This window comes from Anarhichas minor, unplaced genomic scaffold, assembly GCF_050575085.1.
Source record: "Anarhichas minor isolate MPS153535 unplaced genomic scaffold, ASM5057508v1 ptg000028l, whole genome shotgun sequence".
NCBI lineage: Eukaryota > Metazoa > Chordata > Actinopteri > Perciformes > Anarhichadidae > Anarhichas > Anarhichas minor.
In genome coordinates, this window is record NW_027466474.1 from 15613482 (window position 1) to 15632735 (window position 19254).

The window sequence follows — 19254 nt, forward strand, 5'->3', positions numbered from 1 at the left end:
CTGCCCTAAAAACTACTGACCTTCAGTAATGCTTTAACTGCTCAGCAGGTTTGCTATCTTTGGCCGGTGGACACACTTCATTCTTGACTTCTGGACCTGGTTTTGTGTCTCGGAGCTAACCAGTCTTAGGTCACTGTTATTAGTTCCGCTTGGCTTACAGACAAGTCCAACAGTAGCCTCTAAGAATTGTCTCCTCTCTCTCCTCTTTATCCTGTTTTCTCCCGCTCCCACCGTCTTCAGTCACAGGCTGGATTCAGTGCCCTCGTGCTGACAAACGTGATGTTGACATAACTAGAGAGTGTGTGTGAGATCCTTAATTACATTAAATACCAGGTTGCTTCCCATGTTTGCTGTCCGTTTGGTACGTATCTCTGTATGGAAGACGGTCAGCGGTCGCTGACAAAGACACTTACCGAACACGGTCCTCGCCGGTACGGATTCTCTGTTCAACCAGAAAGACACTTGGGAGAGAATGACCGTCATGATGCACGGGAGGTACGTCTGGATGACAAAGTAGCCAATCTTCCTCTTCAGGTGGAAATGAGCTGTCATCACCGTGTATTCACCTGTGGGGACAAGAAGCAGGGCCCCTTTAATGCACCGCCAGCTTCTCTCACTACCACTTTTATATGATATTTGAGTACATTTAATTACTTCATGATAGTAATGAATGCACTCATCTATGCAGCAATCTCTGCTCAGTTTATGTCAGATGACTTCAATGAATTTGTGCATGTTGCAATTGACACCTGTGTATGAAGGCCACTGGTGTTCATTGAGACCTTTCAGGAGGTGAAACAGATTATATGCAGCTGCATTACAAGATAGAGGAGAAATTGTTTTTGGTCAAACTTTTAGATGAACTCTGGTTTGCAACATAACACCTATGGAGGGCAATTTCAAAACTTGTTACTGCAAATCTGCTTTTGTTTTTTGGAAAGGGATTTTTATAATCATAATAGAAGTACTACGAAATATATTTTTTATGGCAGTTGCCATTTTGGTAAATTACAAAGAATGCGGCGCCGACAACACTACTAGAAAGAAACCCTACACATACACACATATTAACTGCTCCACTGCCATCACAACTTATATTTTATCACAAGAAGAGTAAAAATGCAGATTTCTTCAAATGAAAGGCAAAGTTCTTGCCATTAAAGAAAACGCGACTCTTCAAACACAAACACGGCAAAATGCTCGAATACTGACATTTTGTTTTGAATGGATTTTCTGTTTACCAACGCTAACATGATTCAGATCATTTAAAAGTGAGGCCCAGACTACAGGTGGGCTGGTAGAAACTGGCAGCGACTACTTCGTACCCCCGTGTCAGTGAAGTCCACGATGGTTGAGTGCATGAGGAAGTGGTCTTTTATGATGATTTCAGTCTACCAGTCAAATGTAACTAAGCAAGTGCACCCCTACGCCTCCCTTTGTGCTTCAGACTGACATTACATGTTCATGTGAAGCTTGCAGAGAATGCTGCTTTAAGATGCCAAAGCAGCCGTAGACGTGTATTAGACGGCCTTACTGCAGCTGTTAACACTTCATATCAAACAATCCACCCGTCCATAGAGAAGCAGGCAGTGATTTCCTCGCCGCCGAGCAAAGCCTAATAGCTGACAAGGCAGCGAAACAGTGCCAGTGCTGCAGTAGCAGGCGGGCCTTCCGAATGGAAGATATCTCAAAGAGAGGCCGAGATTAGACATGAGAAGAGAAAGATGTGATCTCCATGGCAACAGAACAGAGAAGCATAGCAGCTCATTTGCTGCGACTCTGAAATGAAGGCCTTGATACACGCTGCCACTTGGCAAGAGGAAAGTCCTTTTCAGCAGTGGTCAATTCCAAGGACTAATCCCAAAAGATTTTTTTTATTCCTTCTTTTTATTCCGTGGCTCTGTAGTTGTATCGCCTGCATTTTGCAGCAGTTATGTGAAGACTAATTCTCTCTCTCTCTTTCACCACACACACAAACACACACACACATGCACACTCACTCCACCAAGGTACTGGGATTTAGTGGAATGCACTCTCGGTGCCCCGTGGAGCTCTATATCTTCTGTAATTGAATTTGCATGCCAGCGCCCATGCCCGTGTTTTGGATGGGAGGAAGAGGAGGAAGAGGAGGAAGAGGAGGAAGCGCAAGAACGGAACGAGGCTGACTTCTCTCCGGAGGAGCCCGTGATCGAGTCACCGAGAGGGAAGACTATTATAAGATTATGACATGATGATGATTATCGCGTCGCGTTCCCCACAGATCAATGGCTCCCACTGACGCCGCGGGAAGACCTCGCTTCACTCAGGACACGCCGGGGCAGCGTCGACTGTCCCGACAGAGGACACTGACTCTCACACAGGAGACGACAAGCTCTGGAGAGCTTGTTGAGATGAATCACTAAGAGATACCTGTTGATGTTTAAAAGGGCCTTTGAAATAACTGAACTCTATCTATATAATGTAACAACACCAAGTGAGCTAAAGGGAAGGGTTTACTTATAGTACAGGCCTTTTTAGGAGGCCTAGCTTAAAGAGAAACACCAGCGATTTAATATCGTACTACTACGGTTGGGGACTTACGAGGTACGGATTCGTCAGAGGCTGAGATACCTTGACTTTTAATCCTTAGTATGGGTCCAGGTAAAGTTGGTCTTCCCATCATGCAACTCAATAGCGTCTCAAAAGAAAAGGTGGAATACCTCTTTTAGAGACCAATAGTTAAAGCTGCATTGATTATTTTTTGGCCCTCAAACGGCAAAATCATGAAAAGAAGTAGACAAACTGGCAACTAGCACCATATACATAAGAGACCTTCTAACGTGGTTATGGCAGACACATCCGTCAGACACAAAGCAACATTATCTTCCCCTGGACAGTTTGGCTGCAACGTAATCATTTACAGGCATTTTAGCACCACGAGTGACCCTTTACATATTATAGTCCTTTGAGTCAATGTTAATATCAACATTCTGATTAATGCAGGCTGGCTTATTGGGTAAGGTAGAACTTCATTTTGTTTTACATTAACAGTGGATCACATTGCCACTTGTATTTGCAGGAGGTCAAATTGGTTTTCCTACCGCAGCTTTAACTGTTTTGGTTCACCCTCTCTGGTTTTCATCAGCACAGCACCAACGTACAAGCAGAGAAAGTTAGCGATTAGCTGGTGAACAAAATGAAGCATTTAGCTGCTAAAGAGTCAGATATTTCGCCAGGGAGACAGAAACGCATCACAAAACGAGTGCTAATGCTGCTCCACATCTGCTAGATGTGTGAAAAAGGCAACCGTTTGCCTGTCATTGTACCTTAAAAGATTGTTATTGTTATTGTAGATTTTACAAATCAGATATACACTACTTTGGTATATGAACACTTTATTAACGGTGCAATGTGTACACCTCTACTATTGGGTTCAAACAACCTAATTTACAGTCATCAATCATAAAAAACAAACAAATACCAACTGACTGCAGGGCAAGAATACGCAAAATTCAACCAAACTGCTGAAGATCTGAGAGCTGATCAAAATAACACTTTGATTAGTTTGTTTATTGGTTTAACGAGAAAACTACAGTGACTCACTATCGCCTGTCAGGGTACAAGTGGTATTACAAGTCAGGATGGGACCGGCTTATTTTAGCTTTCTGGGCCGGGGAAGCTCATTACAGCAGGTATCTCTGCAACACAACACGCACCTCTTCACATTCTGTTGATCATGTTTTTTAAACTAAAATTCAGGCCAGATCTTACACATTGCCCCGTTAATATCAAAGCTGCTGGAATTTCATACATTATATATTATAAATATCATATAATATCGAGTACAATGTTACCACCAACAGCAAACAACACATGCAAGCTTCATGGAAACTGGAACAGTGAGCGCTTTTTAAAGTAGCGAGTTCAACACGACGACGTGTGTGGCACATAAACGTATGGCTGAGCGGTGGGACTTTTGCAAAAGTGCGTCGGTATGTTCGGGGGGCTTATGCAAGATGTCCGTCCCCTGCAAAGCCCGAGAGCACATTCGTTCGTGCCAAATGGCCTAGTTTGCAAGTACGCTACACCAAACACTGACACACTAGTGATGAATAATTAATTTAAAGGCAGCCAATCAGATAATGTGGAGTGACTAGTTAAACAGGAGAAAGAGTCACTGGCAGGCATTCTGCCTTCTACCGAAAGGCAGCGTACACCACTTAGCCTAGATAGGAGCATTTAGAGCATGGAAGGATACTCGTACTCAATGAAAGTGAAGCAGGGATTCCCCTGATAGTGGAACGCAGTCACTGGGGAAACGCTCTATACTGGAGATTGAAACCTATAGGGAGTCGTGGCGGAGCAGATGGCACAGGGAAAAAGTCTGTGTCTTTCTGGGGTGGAAGCATTTTCTGCACGCGAAGGTAAAATATGGTAAACTTCCTTAGTTGCTCGATAATCAAGACTGCAGGTCTAGATTTGACACCTTTTCTACGCTTTCACCAACCCTGAAATACCTCCTGTAGCAACTTCAGCGTCGACAAAGTTCCAAGAATGACAACTGAAGCTCCTCCCTTGACTTTGCAGCTAAAGTCTGGAGGCAATAAGGCCGAGGTCAGCATCCTCCACCAGCAACAAACTTCTCAAACTCTTTCAAGATCGTCAAATGTTGCTCAGTCTTTACGTTCTCCCTCATGATACTCATTGTTCGCATTTCCACCACAGAACAGACTCCCTCCAATACCTGTGGTTTTGCGTGTCGTAGCCCATTCACTACACATGATACATTCATTTAGGGTTATGCGAGCTGATTTTCACACACAAACTGACAAAACTGTCTGTATTCAAAGATACATTTCACAAAATAACATTTGAAAGATGGTTTGCAGTGATCTTAGGCAAAGTAGACTAAAATATGCAAAATATGGTCTCCGGGTAATTATAGCACGCCTACACGTTTCTCACCATTATTATTAAACTGCTATCACCGTCCTGCAAGAACTGTATCTCAGAAGCTTCTTTCATCATGTTTTTGTTATCAGTAGTATTACTAAAATTAGATCTGCGCTGTTGCTCAGTGACAGACAACTGTACTTGCTTTCAGGTCTTCTCATGACCTTCACCCACCCATCAACACCATCTTATTACTCAGATGAAATGGTTGCATTGTTCCAATGTGTAAAATGCTGCAGCAGGGATTATTACCACTAATGTTAGTATATTTCGGGTATCCTTAGCCTGCCATGGCTGGTGGCTACCAATCGGTTTCAGAAATGATTTTTTATTAAATCATTAGCTTTAACTGGTTTTGAGACTGAGCAAGGTCTTTCTCCTTGTTACCATCCCCGCTAGAGGACACCTTGGACCCCTCAGATGTATCCTTTCACTTCTGAAGCCCCTGTATTCTCATGCTTTTGTCTAAAACTTCTGTAAAGGGCTATTTAAGTTCTTTATCGCTGCGTCCACCATTGCATTCTATGCACTACAATATGTGAACTATTGTTCAACATACTTTTAAGTGGACTGTACTTGTGTAGCGCTTTTCTAGTCTTCCGACCACTCAAAGCGCTTTAACGCTACATGTCGTCATTCACCCATTCACACCCTGATGGCAGGGGCTGACACATCGACATGGTCTAGCGGAGCCGGGGATCAAACCCCCGATCCTCTGACTGAAGGACGACCCCGCTCGACCACTGAGCCACACAGTCGCCACTTATGTGGATAAACACCAGCATGTGTCTGTTCTGACCAACTGAACCGTAATTACCACGTCACTTCCTGAGTGACTCATTGCCGGTTGGAGACGCATTACCATGGCAACCCGTGCCAACCTCCTGTGACCAAATTATAAATTTGTGAGTCATACATTTTGAACGACAACTAAAAAAAAGGAAATTGTGCCGAGCAAAGTGGAATCTTTTACTTAAATTTGCATTGAAGTATTATTGACGTTGCAGTCCACCATTGCCTGTGTTCAGCATTGTCACTACTACTGCAATGCATTGTGGGATATTAATACCAGTGTAGTGTCCAGTGCATACACGCATACTTTAAAATTACACCAGAAATAGCATGCAATTTGCGTACTATTGGTTTGATACTAAGGTTTCGTACATACTCAAAAACAATCTCACATATTTTAGCGTGCTACACAGCACGTTAGTTTGGAATTTCGGATGCAATGATTCGTTTCTGCTCATGCCACCATGGCAACATGCATGGTGATAAATCGTGTGTCTGTTGTATTTGGCTCATCCGTCAGGTGTATCCCGAGGTCTCACACTCACGTTATTATCCGCATTAATGAGATAACGTCCCCTTTGACCTCAGAGTCACACAGCAGATTAACTACCTCTAACGGGACATAGCCGGGCGTCGTCCTCCGCCGTGTCAACTGACAGTTAACCAACCACAACCGCAGCGAAGCCATCTCCCCGCACTGATCTGGCGGCCTATTTAAAGAGCCTCACATTCACTCTGTGTGCTGACGTGTGCTCGCTGCTGCTGCTGCTGCTGCTCCACACCACGCAGCCTCCACCTGCTTTGGTTCTGCTCTGTTTGTGTGCACCCTGGAGGGCGTTTATTTCCAAGCTAATAACCATCGTTGGATTATTTGCAATGGTCCCTGCGTGTTATTTATCACCATGCCTTGCCACAGCAGGGAGCTTTACTGAGAGGAGAGCCATGTTGCAGAGTCAATCTGTATTTTCCGATTCTATTTGCTATGTGACATGATAGTTAACGGCAGAATTGAGCTTAAAACATGAGAAATTAGCTCTACAAGGTAGACAAGTTTAAGTAACACATATCCTGGGTCCTTATTCACCCTGTGAATGCATGTGTTCATTACAAACTGTTATTTCCTGCTTACAATGACACAGTTCATCTGTGATTTGCTAAGTGCCATCATATAGTCTCCATCCACTGGCGGTCAGATGCCTTGTCACTCTCAGCACGTAAAGGAAAACAGCTGTCAACTTTGTCATCACAGACTCACATCCAGACTCAATGTGCATTTATTTATTACAACTTATATCCAGTTTGGTGTCCCTCCCCTCTTCACACACACACACACACACACACACACACACACACACACACACACACACACATAGGGTGTTTCTCAAAGTCAAGGAACGATCCTTCAAATGAATTTCAAGAATGCTACCTCATCGAATCTCGCCAAAGGATTGTCCAAAGGATGTCGAGGATCCTTTGATTCTACTGAGGATTTTCAAGGACACACGTGTGCATCCTCCGCGTTTCTGAAAACACCAACAATCGTATGCGCACCATGCGTTTCCTGTTCCCTGATTTGGAAAAGGGAAATATGCTAGTAAACTTTCAGTTATTTCACCTCAGCAGCAATCTGTTTTATGAACAAATTAGAGGCGAGAAATTGCCGATCTAGTTGCTGAATCTTCACTGGTATTCGATCTACGAGGCCGTATTTAAAAGTTTGTTGCATCTTCCGTCGTTCAGCTACAGACTAGTTCAGCGAGCTATTAATAGCACCGAGGCCGGCAGCGACGGAGAGAGACAGCGGGTTACAGCCAGCATATTTTCACATCTAACTCTGTGAATTTGACCAAAGTTGGTAAGTGTTGGAATTGGAAATACTTTTGTTCGAGGAGAGCATGACGTCCGTTTCTTTTCACATCTAACGTGGTGAATGAAGGGTTTACTTTGACCAAACCAGAGTTGGTGATTGTTAAATGGAGGTTGATTTGAGGAGAGAATATTAACTGGATGTTTTAATTGTTTGTAAATCAAAATAATTGCTCAAATATTTTTGAATAGGCCTACATGTTTTCAATCTGCGTATATTGTTTTGAAGAATGCAAAATCATTCCTCCTAAAAATGTTCAATGTTCTGAATTATTCTAAATCAAATTCAAGAAATGAATGAATAAAAACAACATCCATTTCCTACCGCATACCGGCACACTCAGACTGTTCCAATGTGTGCTCTTGGAATGCTAGAGAGGACTCTTTATAGCCTCTGTAGGACACGACTTGGAAGGACCCACCCTACCCACAGACTCGAGTAGGCACACTCAAGATCTGGCCCCGTTTCTTGGCATTGGTGTTAGTGTGTTTGCATGAAATGTGTTAGTTTCTATTTTTAGCCCTAATTATCTCTTTCTTCTAACACAGTAGCCTATTATTCCATGTATTTGTTGTTTTCTGTATTCACTTTGTGAACAATATGCTTGTTGAAAGTGTTTTGTATTAATATCTGACTCTGTACAGACTTCAAGACACGAGCAGTGGATTTGGCTACTGCTATATTTCTCAGTGCATTAAAACACAACGTCTTAGAATGACTGTAACAAGGAGACTTGAAGGAGGAAGAATTGACCGCTTGGCTAAGCCCTTCCCTTTAGTCACTGTTTCTATGCCTGGCAGGCATTCTGCCCTCTATAGAGGCAGCATACAGCACTTAACCTAGATATGGTTCACAAACCTGTACATAACCTTCAGAAAACTTTTTTTTAAAAGCACGAGGTTACTGCGGTAAGTAGTCAAATTAAGCTAGTTAGCCGTGCATGCTAACGTTTGCGGCTCACGTTAAAGCGGGGGAAACGAACAGTTCATTCCATTTGTATTTTTGAAAATAAAGAAGAAGACGCCTCGCTGCAAACTCTTTAAATGGCGTGTGTCTCTTTCATGCTGCTTTCACAGGGACACAGGCAGACACGGGAAAAATACGCAAATAGTCAAGACGGAATGTCAGGACAGGCATGACCATACGTTACTATAGTGATGGAATACAACATGTTTAGCTATAAAATGCAGCTTGCTCTTATTATTCTATTGCAAACGTAAACAACGTTCTCCTTGTGTGAGCGAGATACGTAACATCCGGTTGTAAATTCCGTCACGGTGGACGGTATTTTCTGTCAGCCTCACCTAATTTCTTTTCATTTTAACGTCCTGCTCTCCCCCACTACAATGATATCTGGTGTACCGTCCCCCGTCTGCCTGATTCCATGTGAAGGCAGCATTACTAGTCCCCCCCCCCCCCCCCCCTGCACACCGCTACAACGTGTAGGCCTACACCATGTTTGGGAAAGGGCTTCGGCTAATAGTCAATTATTTCTTTTTTCAAAACCTTTTGGCTAGCTCTACAAGCTTTGTATCCCGTCATTGTTCTTCAAGTCCATATTTTACACCTCTAGACTTAACCAGAGTTAATTATGGATTCCCTCGCTAACGTGTCCTGCTGGTCCGTTTGAGTGCAATGCCACGCACGTTTTCTATGCACACCGAAAATCTATGTTCTGGGCCCAGAACATAGATTTTCTTTGTCATTTCACGCATCGCTGCACTTTTGTGAGACATTCCTGTGTCTTTAGGCACAAACGTAAGGCACTTAAATCACTGAAGGACGCAGCAGCAGCTCCTCTGTTAGAGACTCTGACAGTGACAACAGACAGATGCGCTCCCTCATGTCTAATTCTGCATCAACATCTGTCATCTATTCCGTTTTTTATTATTCATTCAAAATCCATCCAAAGAAACTTCACTGCTTTAGAATGTCTGCTCATGTTTGTCCTCCAAAGGGGGGGGGGGGGGGGGGGGGGGGGGGGGTTATAAAGTGGAAAGGCTTGTCGCAGCAGCAGCTCACCTGTCGTGCTGCCTTTTTTTTGGGTCTCCAGGCCATGCTAAATGCAGATTCACAAAATATGGAACAAAGTAGGGAATTCCAGATGCATGGCTGCCAAATCCCTGTTTTGTCGAATCTCTGTCATGCAGAGGAAGCCCGAACAAATGTTTCTCTGCATTTTTCAAGCCAAATAAAGTGAGTAACAAAAAAAATGTAACAAGCGTTTCCCAGCGAGCCACGGGTTCCAAAAAGCTGTTTGGAACTGAGATATTTAAGATGTTTGTGTTTGTGACGAGACACAATGAAGCAGGTTGAAGCTGTAGATGTCATCACAGTATTCAGGTTAGTGATTGCATAGGTGTTGTGCTAAACGGCGTACTATAAAAAGCTGTTAAATATCCACATTTTGCTCCTGGCAACTATTTTGCAAACTATTTCAGTGGAGTGGCTTTGTCATTTCTGAAGTATTTGAAAATACCAAATCCAGTGTCTTTGCTATTTCTGAGACGTTTTCTAATTTGGAGGAACATTTCCTGCAGAGGACGGAGGTCAGTGGGAGGTGGAGGAGGGATGAGGTGGATTTGACTCTAGACTTTTACTAACTGGACCTCCACATCAGCTTACCTGTACTTGATTTGATAGTCTCTTGTCCGACCGTTTGTCCGAGCAGGTCGTACTGGTTCAAGCGGGAGCTTTCTCCTTCCACCACCACAGAGTCAGAGGCATTTAGAGTCCAAGCATAAGTCACTTCTGAGATTGTGTACGCATCTAAAAAAAAAAAGAAAAAAAAAAGAAGAGGATAAACCCATAGGGGATAAATCTGGGGCAGCCGCAGCTATTGATGATTTTTCAAGAAATTACTTCAGTGACCCAAATGAAAAGCCCCGACTGCATTGTGTTTGAAGCTGGGTTTCTAGAAAAAAAAAGAAGAAGAATGCTGTGGAGAGAAAAAAATCTCTCAGTGGCTGACGATGGAATTCATAAAACGCCAACAAGCAATTGATGCACAGTGACATTTGCCCTTTTCAGTCACAGCATACAATGAATAGGACATTTCAAAGCTCGTCTGCTAGCTTATGAATGTCTGATGAAACAGAAAAAAAACCCCTTTTTTTTTTAATATTCTGCCAATCATGTCATGCTACAGATTGCTGTATTGTTGCAATAAATGAGCTTCATGTGAAATACTATAAGCCGCCACATGAATGTATTGACAGTACATTGAATTTATGTGAGAAGTCAAGGCATTTCAGACATGACCCACCATGTACTGGGGCTCTGATACTTAATAAATCTTTGTTTTTAAATCAAATTTTAAAAGCATGAAGTAAAAATTCTTCATCCAAATGTAAAGAAGCCATAGCAATAAAATAGTGATGACAACCGATTAGAATTCACAAAATAAAATATTTGGATGACTTTAGAGTCCGTTTCCCCATATTTCCCAGTGACAGTTGCAATCAGTCCTTTATCCGTCAGTTATTCTATATACATCTTTTTAATTGCTGCATGTTTCTTTAAAATTTGCAGGGCTCCTGGCAGAAAAGTGAGCCATGCACTCCAGCGGTTTAGTTCTTAGACTCTTGCCAAATAACTAGTGTGGAGAAGTGGAAAAATAAAGAAAATAGCATTTTACTTAAAGTTCCCTCGGGCGCTATCGTCATCAGAGTTACTCACAGCTGCCAAATTTGAGTGGACAGGAATGAAAGTCCATGGGGAAATCCTCCAGATGCATTGGGCACTCTGCATGCACAGTTAACCTGCATCCAATTCACAGACAATTAAGGAGACTTTGCAAATGCATGAAAAGTAAACAGCACAGATTAGGCACGGTCTCAAAAAAAAGAAGAAGAAAGAAAGAGAAAAAAAAAAAGCCTCACAAGCCTCATGCACTATTCAAGACGCTTCCCATCTGCGATGCCTTGAAACAAAAATAATTCATCTTAACTGTACTCAGCAGTGCTGCAGGGACCAGCAGGTGAGGTTGTAGGTTAGCTCTTTGAGAAGAAACTATGCTACGATACATTATTCAAGCGCTGTGAAAATAACTTCCAATGGCTTATCATTCAAATTGATTCTCTTGAAAGGCACGCTAACCAAAAGATGAGAGAAGTTCCATGAAATAGGATGCATAAAGAATGTATCTGAACATTGACTGTGTAGCGCTTGTGGGCCTACTTTTATGTGTAAACTTTAGCATTCAAGGTGTCTCGTCCAAGTTAGAAAGAGTAAGCTACCAATTTCATGTCTGTACGCTGAATATGACGCTACAGCAAGCAGCCTGTTAGCTTAGCTTAGCACAAAAATAGGGGGTAAACAGCTAGACCGGCTCTGTCCACACCATCGGTAACACAACCAGCCTACCAGCACCTCTAAAGCTCCCTTATTAACGCGTTGTATCGTCTTTGTTTAATCTGCACAAATCCCAAAGTGTGAAAACGCCATGTTGTGTTTTTACAGGGGGTTAAGTGCTAGACTTTTAAGTTAATGGGCTTTATATTAGCTTCATATTAGCTCCATATTTAGCGTACAGACATGAGGTTGGTGTCATTCTTCTCATTTAACTCTCGGCAAGAAAGCGAATGGGCGTATTACCTACAATGTCGCACTATTTCTTTTAAATCCATCTCAGCGCGTTAAACACAAACACAACTTTGTGACTGTCTCTTGGGACACGCTCCATGGACTTGAATTACCTCATGGTGTACAGCAGAGTCCCATCATCTTTGATCCTCAGCAGCTTATTAGGCATGGTCATGTTATGAGCCACGGACTTTTTCCCATTGTGGAAGAAGGTGTCCGGAGTCCAGATTTTACTGGCCATCAGGTTGTTGAGGGGCAGAGTATTCATTGGTCCGTGAAATTTCAACCTCTCATCCTTCCAGCTTTGCCGGAAGAAAACATCTATGGTGTACTCCTGTGGGCAGAGGGGGGATACATGAATAAATAAACTGTATTATTACTTTATTTTTATGCTTCAGCTTTCCACTATATGAACATGAGTCCTATTTCCGCTGGAAAAAAAAAAGAAGCGAAATAAAACACAGGGCACTTTCCTCTGCCCTGTTTCATCGGAGCCTACAAGCAGCAGCGCTTCACGACTGACTTCACCTGCCACTTTAAAACCTGTGCACTGGAAGGCTCTCTCTATTTGTCAAAGCTCCATCAAGGTGAGTTCCGGACTCGCCGTGTTCCTCTCAGCTCTCTGAGCCGCTGTTTTCCTAAGATGGCTCCGAGGTCAAGACAACCCCTTGACCTACAATCCCTCTGTTGTCCAAAGAAGCAACGCAAAAAGAAAAGGTTTAGGGCAGAATGCGCTGCACTGGGAAATGTGTGTACGCGTGACAGCGAGTGCCGGTGTGATCCACGCGCGTGAGAGGGAGATAAATTCCTCCAGAGTGTTTTTCTTGTCACAGTTGAAAGGCCTCTGACATTTAGATTGTGGGACACTGAAACTGTCCACCGAAACCAAAACTAAAGCCTTTCTTTTAGGGCGTCGCAGCAGTTCATTACAGTGAAGGTTTATCACAATTTGGGTCTATTTTTTTGTATTTTTAATATAAGGGGTAATAACATTTTACTCATAAAGGTACTTGAGATGTGGGAACACGGCAACATTGCTTAAAAAAAAACTGATCAGGAGAGGAAATATGAGCAGTCAGGTGATCAGACAAGTGTAAACAAGCCAACTGAAGCACTAATAATATAAAACATTTAATTTGAAGTGGAAAATGAATGCACCTAAAATGTCACAAATAATCCCTCAATGCACAATTATACTGTGTGGTACAGTTGGTCACAGTTTAGTTTGGCTATAATCTAACTGTTGCCTGTGTTTCCCCTTCCAGACAATTTTGGCTACATTCTGTGATATTGTAGGGGACAGGAAAGACCGAATTCACGGGGCCCCTTTAAGGAAGCCCCTTTATATTTTTTCTTATCGTCAACAAACCAAAACCAACAATGAACGTATCCCATGTATTGTCTGCGTGGCTAAAGCATGTTGTTGCTTATAATTCTGAGCGGCAGACCCAAAATCCCATTCACTAGCCACACCACTGCACTGCGCAACATGTTCCTTCATTATGGTCAACATTGGCACTGTTGTATATTTTGAGTCAAGGGTTAGGGTTATTCAACGTTGTGCTGCCATTAATACTCACTGGTCAAATGTGTATTAATCTGTGAATGAAAATAGTCCCCCAACAAATGCACTATTTCCTCCTGTTGCTAAAAACTACAGTGCTCAGCTGTTTTAGGAAATCACTGAGCTTTTTTATACATTTTTTTAATTAAACTTTATATCTGGGACCTGTCTATAAAGATTTATTTCCTCCGTATTACCATGTGGGCTCAGGGCTGAGTGCAGGGACGTCGCAAAGTATTGAGAGACACATAAAACATCTCCAGACTTACTGTTTCCTATAAAACCTGTCCGATCGCCTCACTGCTTGGGATTCTTGCTCCGTTAAAGTTCTAAATAAAATGGAATTATCATTAAGATGTGCTGTTACTACACAGACCACAGCTCGTAGTCTTCTGTCTCAAACTGCAGCCAAAGACAATAAAGCTTTTTTTGCCTCTAACTGTAAACTGTAAACCTTTGACCTCTTTGTTTGGCTGTTGCTCGTTCGAAGCTAAATACGGGACTTTTTCTTATTTTTCTTCTTCTATTTTCATCTCCCTGCTTTGGCTTTCAGTAGACCGCCTATAAATCATATGAATCTGATAAAGCAGGACCACCTCAGCAATCAGCTGAATTGCTCTACAGTTTCTCCATAACTCAATCAGGTCAGAGGAGAACATATTCCAGGCCCTACCAGGATGCAATAAATCTTTTTGTTATACCATAATGTTGATTTTATTTAGGAATGAATAATATTATACTTTTTCAAACCTGAATATACATTAAGATGATGGAAATGGATTTTTCTTTTTAATTCGGACATATTAGTAGCCTACTTCTTGGGTTATAAGCTTTACTGGCTGTAGCTACATTACTGAGTGATGACCTGCGTCCATTTGTTTGTTTGCAAGATTAAGATTTTAAGATTTAAAAAGAGACATCAGGAATGATTTGGCTGAAATTTAGAGGAGCCCTGAGATTAAAAAAAATGTAGTCAATCAGATGTGGGTGGTGATCTGGATCCGGGATTTAGTCTGTGAGATCATTTTTATGGTTTAATAATTTATGAAATTGTGTCCGAGACCTGTTCCGCATAAGTGCTGTTTTATGTTGGACTGAGTGCCTCCTAGTTTACATATCTTTCAGAGGCCACAGCATTGAACTCCAGCATCATAACGGCTAAATCAATGGATCAATCACTTGGAAAATGGGTCTTCAACAACAGAAGGGACGCTGATGATATGACGTGAGGGTGGGCGCAGGTTTCAGAATGATAAACAGGAAAGCCCAGGATAAACAAAGGAGTGACTTGAATAACAAGAGGACTTTCAATAATTTATAGGATGAAAATTGTCAGATGAATAGACATCGTGCCGTAGTGTGGACAACTCGTCCCACTTCAGTATTGCGGTGTGTGTGTGTGTGTGTGTGTGTGTGTGTGTGTGTGTGTGTGTGTGTGTGGAGAGAGAGAGAGAGAAGCAGATGATGCAAGTATAAAAGGAGGGAAAGCCGTAATGGTACTAAAAATAAAGCATAAGAGGCATCTTTTCTTCTAAAGTATGAACAGGGAGTACAAGGCCGTCCTCTGGAGTGGTGTTGTTCTTGTGCTGTCTTGTTTTTTCAGCAGCAAAGATGTGGGTGAATAATTAAACATGATAAATAGATGTCCAATATCTGCTCTCACCATGTCTGTGTCTGAAACTGGTCCAAAGCTGGTGACGTAGATGTTTGTCTTCACCTCAGTTATCCTGTCTGGATAATAGACAAAACATCGAGAGGCATCAGCACACCAAAGGGGTAAAACAACGTTAGAATACTGCAAAAACAAAGACAGTTAAAAGGCATTCAAGTGGAGATTTATTTTAACATAGTTTCTACAAAATGTCTTTTTCTGACCTGTCACAGATTGTTAGTACAGGCAAGGAAATCTGAATCTGAATCTCAGAATCAATTAAGGAATCTCCCTTTAAGTTATAATGGGCTTAACAACACAATAGAGTTAATTGTTTTAATCTCTAAGATTTTCACAACATCAATCCAAAATTTCTATGGTCTACCTATTGTTCTGCAACTGCCATTTAATGTTCTGTAATGTGAAGTTGTTTTCATCTTCAGTGGCGGAGTCTGCCATTCACAACTACTACCTACCAACGCACTTCACTGTCCTACAACCTCATGAGAGATTTATAAAGTTACTGTTCTGGCTTTTATTGTGAAGACGTCACAGGAAAGGCATTTGTGTTTGCATGGTGTAAAACGGGAAATATTTACTTTATTCTGTATCAAGACAGCAGAACTTTGTTTGGCTGCACTGTGAACAGGAACAGCATTGAGTCCTCTGTTGCATTTCTGACAAAGTAGCTGCTCAACAAGTGTTTGCAGAAGAATCAGACCGCATTTGCTGTTAGGATTTTCCCAGAAATATAGCGACAAATGCAAAGATTGTTCCAAAACAGGAGTGAATCTGGGGTTTGCTTTGACCCGCTGGTGAGCACCTCTAGTGTCGGTGAGCCGGGAGAGGGGCCCAACTTTCAATGTCGTTTACAAACCACAACCGACAAACACGACTCATTGTGCCTTCAAATAACAAACAGAAAGGAAAGTCAACCGAATTCATGAATGTAAGTAAATAAATCATCTTCTGAACATGCGGCAACAGTTCAGTAATTAAAGATGTCATTTTTTTTCTTCGAGTTACACACCGCCTAACGACCCATGACGAATGACAAATCTGCTGTTGATAAATCATTGGTGTTTTTTTTTTCCCAATGTCATTTGTTTGCCTATCAGATGAGTCATGTACAGCCTCGGTTCACCTATGTGTGACCTGTGCGAGTCAACTCAATGGCAGCTCTTTGTAAGATCAGATTTAGTGAGCCACAGCGACATGTAGGCCTAAGCTATGATTGTGAGCGTCTATAAAACATGGCCTAAATGTTCACGCTGACGTGACAGATAGGAAGAGCAAAGCTCTCGTATGCTTCCTTTTCGAGGGATAATGTGCTACGTGCATCAGCGCTGCCGCATCGGGTCCATTCGTTGTCTCTACACTCTGTCTCTTCAATAATTACTGAAGCTCCATCTCTCACGCTCAGTCAATTCAAAAAACTTTCACGTTTTACTCTACACTCTGTACGACACCGCAAACAGCGTCTCACATACAATCTAAAGGGATCATTACTCCTCGGCAAAGTGCTCGCGTGCGTGGAGAGGCGAGCCGCCATTCAAGTCCAACAGGACATATTAGGAAAATGCTTTCTTATTTATAAGGTAATGTAAATCAAATGAAAGTGGCAGGTTGCCGGGTAATAGGTGCAATCCATTTAGCGGGACCTACGGCGGGGTGCATTTTTGTATGTAAACCAGGCCTCTGTATGTGCATCAGGCTGATTTAAAATGATTAGGTTTTTACTATGGCTCACAGCGGCTTCCATTAGTGGGATTTATTTCAAGAGAAATGCCCTTTGTGGAGCCACACGGAAAAAAAACGCCATCTCTGTAAAAACCATGTTTGACACTAAACACAGTTGTACTGCACTGCGTCTTCCTGCTTGTAAAAAGATACAATGTGGTGTGTTTTATCATTGGGGTGTACTGTACCTTAGTACAGTGAGTACTCAGTGGCTGTGTCTGAATGTGTTCACTATTATGGTCCTTTATATCGTGTGTTGGCCATTTTCTTGTGTGTCTTGAATATTGGACTAAAATGATCCCACAGTGCAACGTAAGAAGTAGTTTTACGGTCACTATCCAAGAGACTGCAACCATGCAGAGATGGGCAAAAATACATCAAAATGTATTTTTATACAAAATACCCCTCAAATAAATGTATCAAAATAAAATACAAAATACTGGTGCCAGAAAATGTAACAAAATACAATACATGTATTTTGTATTTAAAATATAGGAAATACTTTTTTCTGGATTTTCCGTTTTCTCACAATTTGGTATAGCGGAGCATTCAGGTTTGGGCTATATAATGTAATAATAATATAATATAATTATATATAATGTACACAAAGCTCTGGTGAAGCCCACAAAAAGGACGAACAGTCACAGAATGTCAGTGTAACTAAGCACATCTGTGCTTGTTGGTGGTCCTTCTTGAACATCATCTTGCTGAGACATGTTGTCCACCTGGCCAACTGTAGAATGTATGAAATAATACAACTAAGAATACTTTCATAATATGCCTTTTAAATAAAATAAATTGGATATTTAATGTTTTTTTGTTTTTTTAACAAATAGACATCTACTGTCATAGCCTGGCTAACTGTGAACTATATTATCTGCCAGTAATTGATATGGCATTATGACATTCACATTGAGAAGATGCAGCATAACTTGTAATACAGTGCAAGATTAGATGGTCAGACGTCTCTTGATAAGGTTATCATGAACATACAAGCTCCCAATCTCCCTCTTCCTATATAGCTAGCTACTCGACTGATAAGTTAACTTGCTAAACACTGGCTATGCACTAGCCTAGACAGCATGCTAGCATCATTAGCATGTTAGCATCGATCGCTAGCTTGATATTATAACCATCACCATGTGTATACAATAGGCTATGTAGCCAGACCCAGACATAAATTATACATCAAGCTAGTTGACATCTGTCACACTCAGATAAAATATCTACCTTGACAGACAATCCGTTGAACTTGAAGATCTGAGGACTGAACTCGTGAACAGTTTTTTGATTCGTGGAAAAAGTATTTTGAGTATTTTAAATACAAAGTTACTCCACTCTAAAGTATTTTGTTCCAAATTACGTTCGATTTTATCGGCCCTATCAAATACAAATTACAAAATACTCAAAAGTAATTGAAATACGTATTTCAATTACAAGTAATAGAAATACTGCCCATCTCTGCAACCATGTAGTGTGAAAATAGAAGAAAAAAAAGTACATTTAGACCACAACCAGTCCATATGAGATATAAAGATATGAGAGCCATTTGACACACTATTTAGTATATATATTGACAGTATAGTGAGTAGTGTCAGGGACAGCCAATAGTGCCATAATCATGATCAGTCATTGTTTTTTGAAACATCTCTCTCGATCTCTTAAACATCATTTATTTTACATGAAAACATTTTTTGCTTGACTGAATTCAGACAAGTGCGTTGGAGCAAAATACTCTATTAATTCTATGTTAGTATTCAATAGGAGTCTAGTTATCAAGGTTTTTGAATAAATAATATTTGTTTTGTCTTGGCTGAGTCTTGTGGTTTGCCTTGTCCTACCCGGGGCATTTTCTATTACATTTATTTATTATTTTACTGTGCGTTTTCACCAAATTATTACCCTAAGTCATTTTGAGAAGTTATGTTTTCTTTAGATATTTTGTGCGTTCCAAAGCATTGCTTCACTGTTTTGTGTTGTTGATGTAATTCTTCTATATTTATGTTGTTTTCTAGTTATTCTGCATATCTGCACATCCGAAATCTGACCTCTTTCACATTTATCAAGCGCTGTTTTCTCTTATGAAATGTTTATTGTGTGTTGTTGATCCTCATTTGTTCATGT

At 41.4% G+C, this 19254-nt stretch overlaps 1 protein-coding gene across 1 annotated transcript in view; it reads right to left on the reverse strand.

The window, feature by feature from the left end:
- Nucleotides 1–19254, reverse strand: part of gabra2b (gamma-aminobutyric acid type A receptor subunit alpha2b) — a 28817-nt gene that overhangs the window by 1567 nt on the left and 7996 nt on the right. The window contains exons 3-7 of the mRNA XM_076103889.1: nt 15403–15470; nt 12289–12509; nt 11270–11352; nt 10217–10360; nt 414–566 (exon numbers count right to left, since the gene is read on the reverse strand). Coding sequence (XP_075960004.1) covers nt 414–566; nt 10217–10360; nt 11270–11352; nt 12289–12509; nt 15403–15470 — 669 coding nt within the window. The remainder of the gene's footprint in view (nt 1–413; nt 567–10216; nt 10361–11269; nt 11353–12288; nt 12510–15402; nt 15471–19254) is intronic.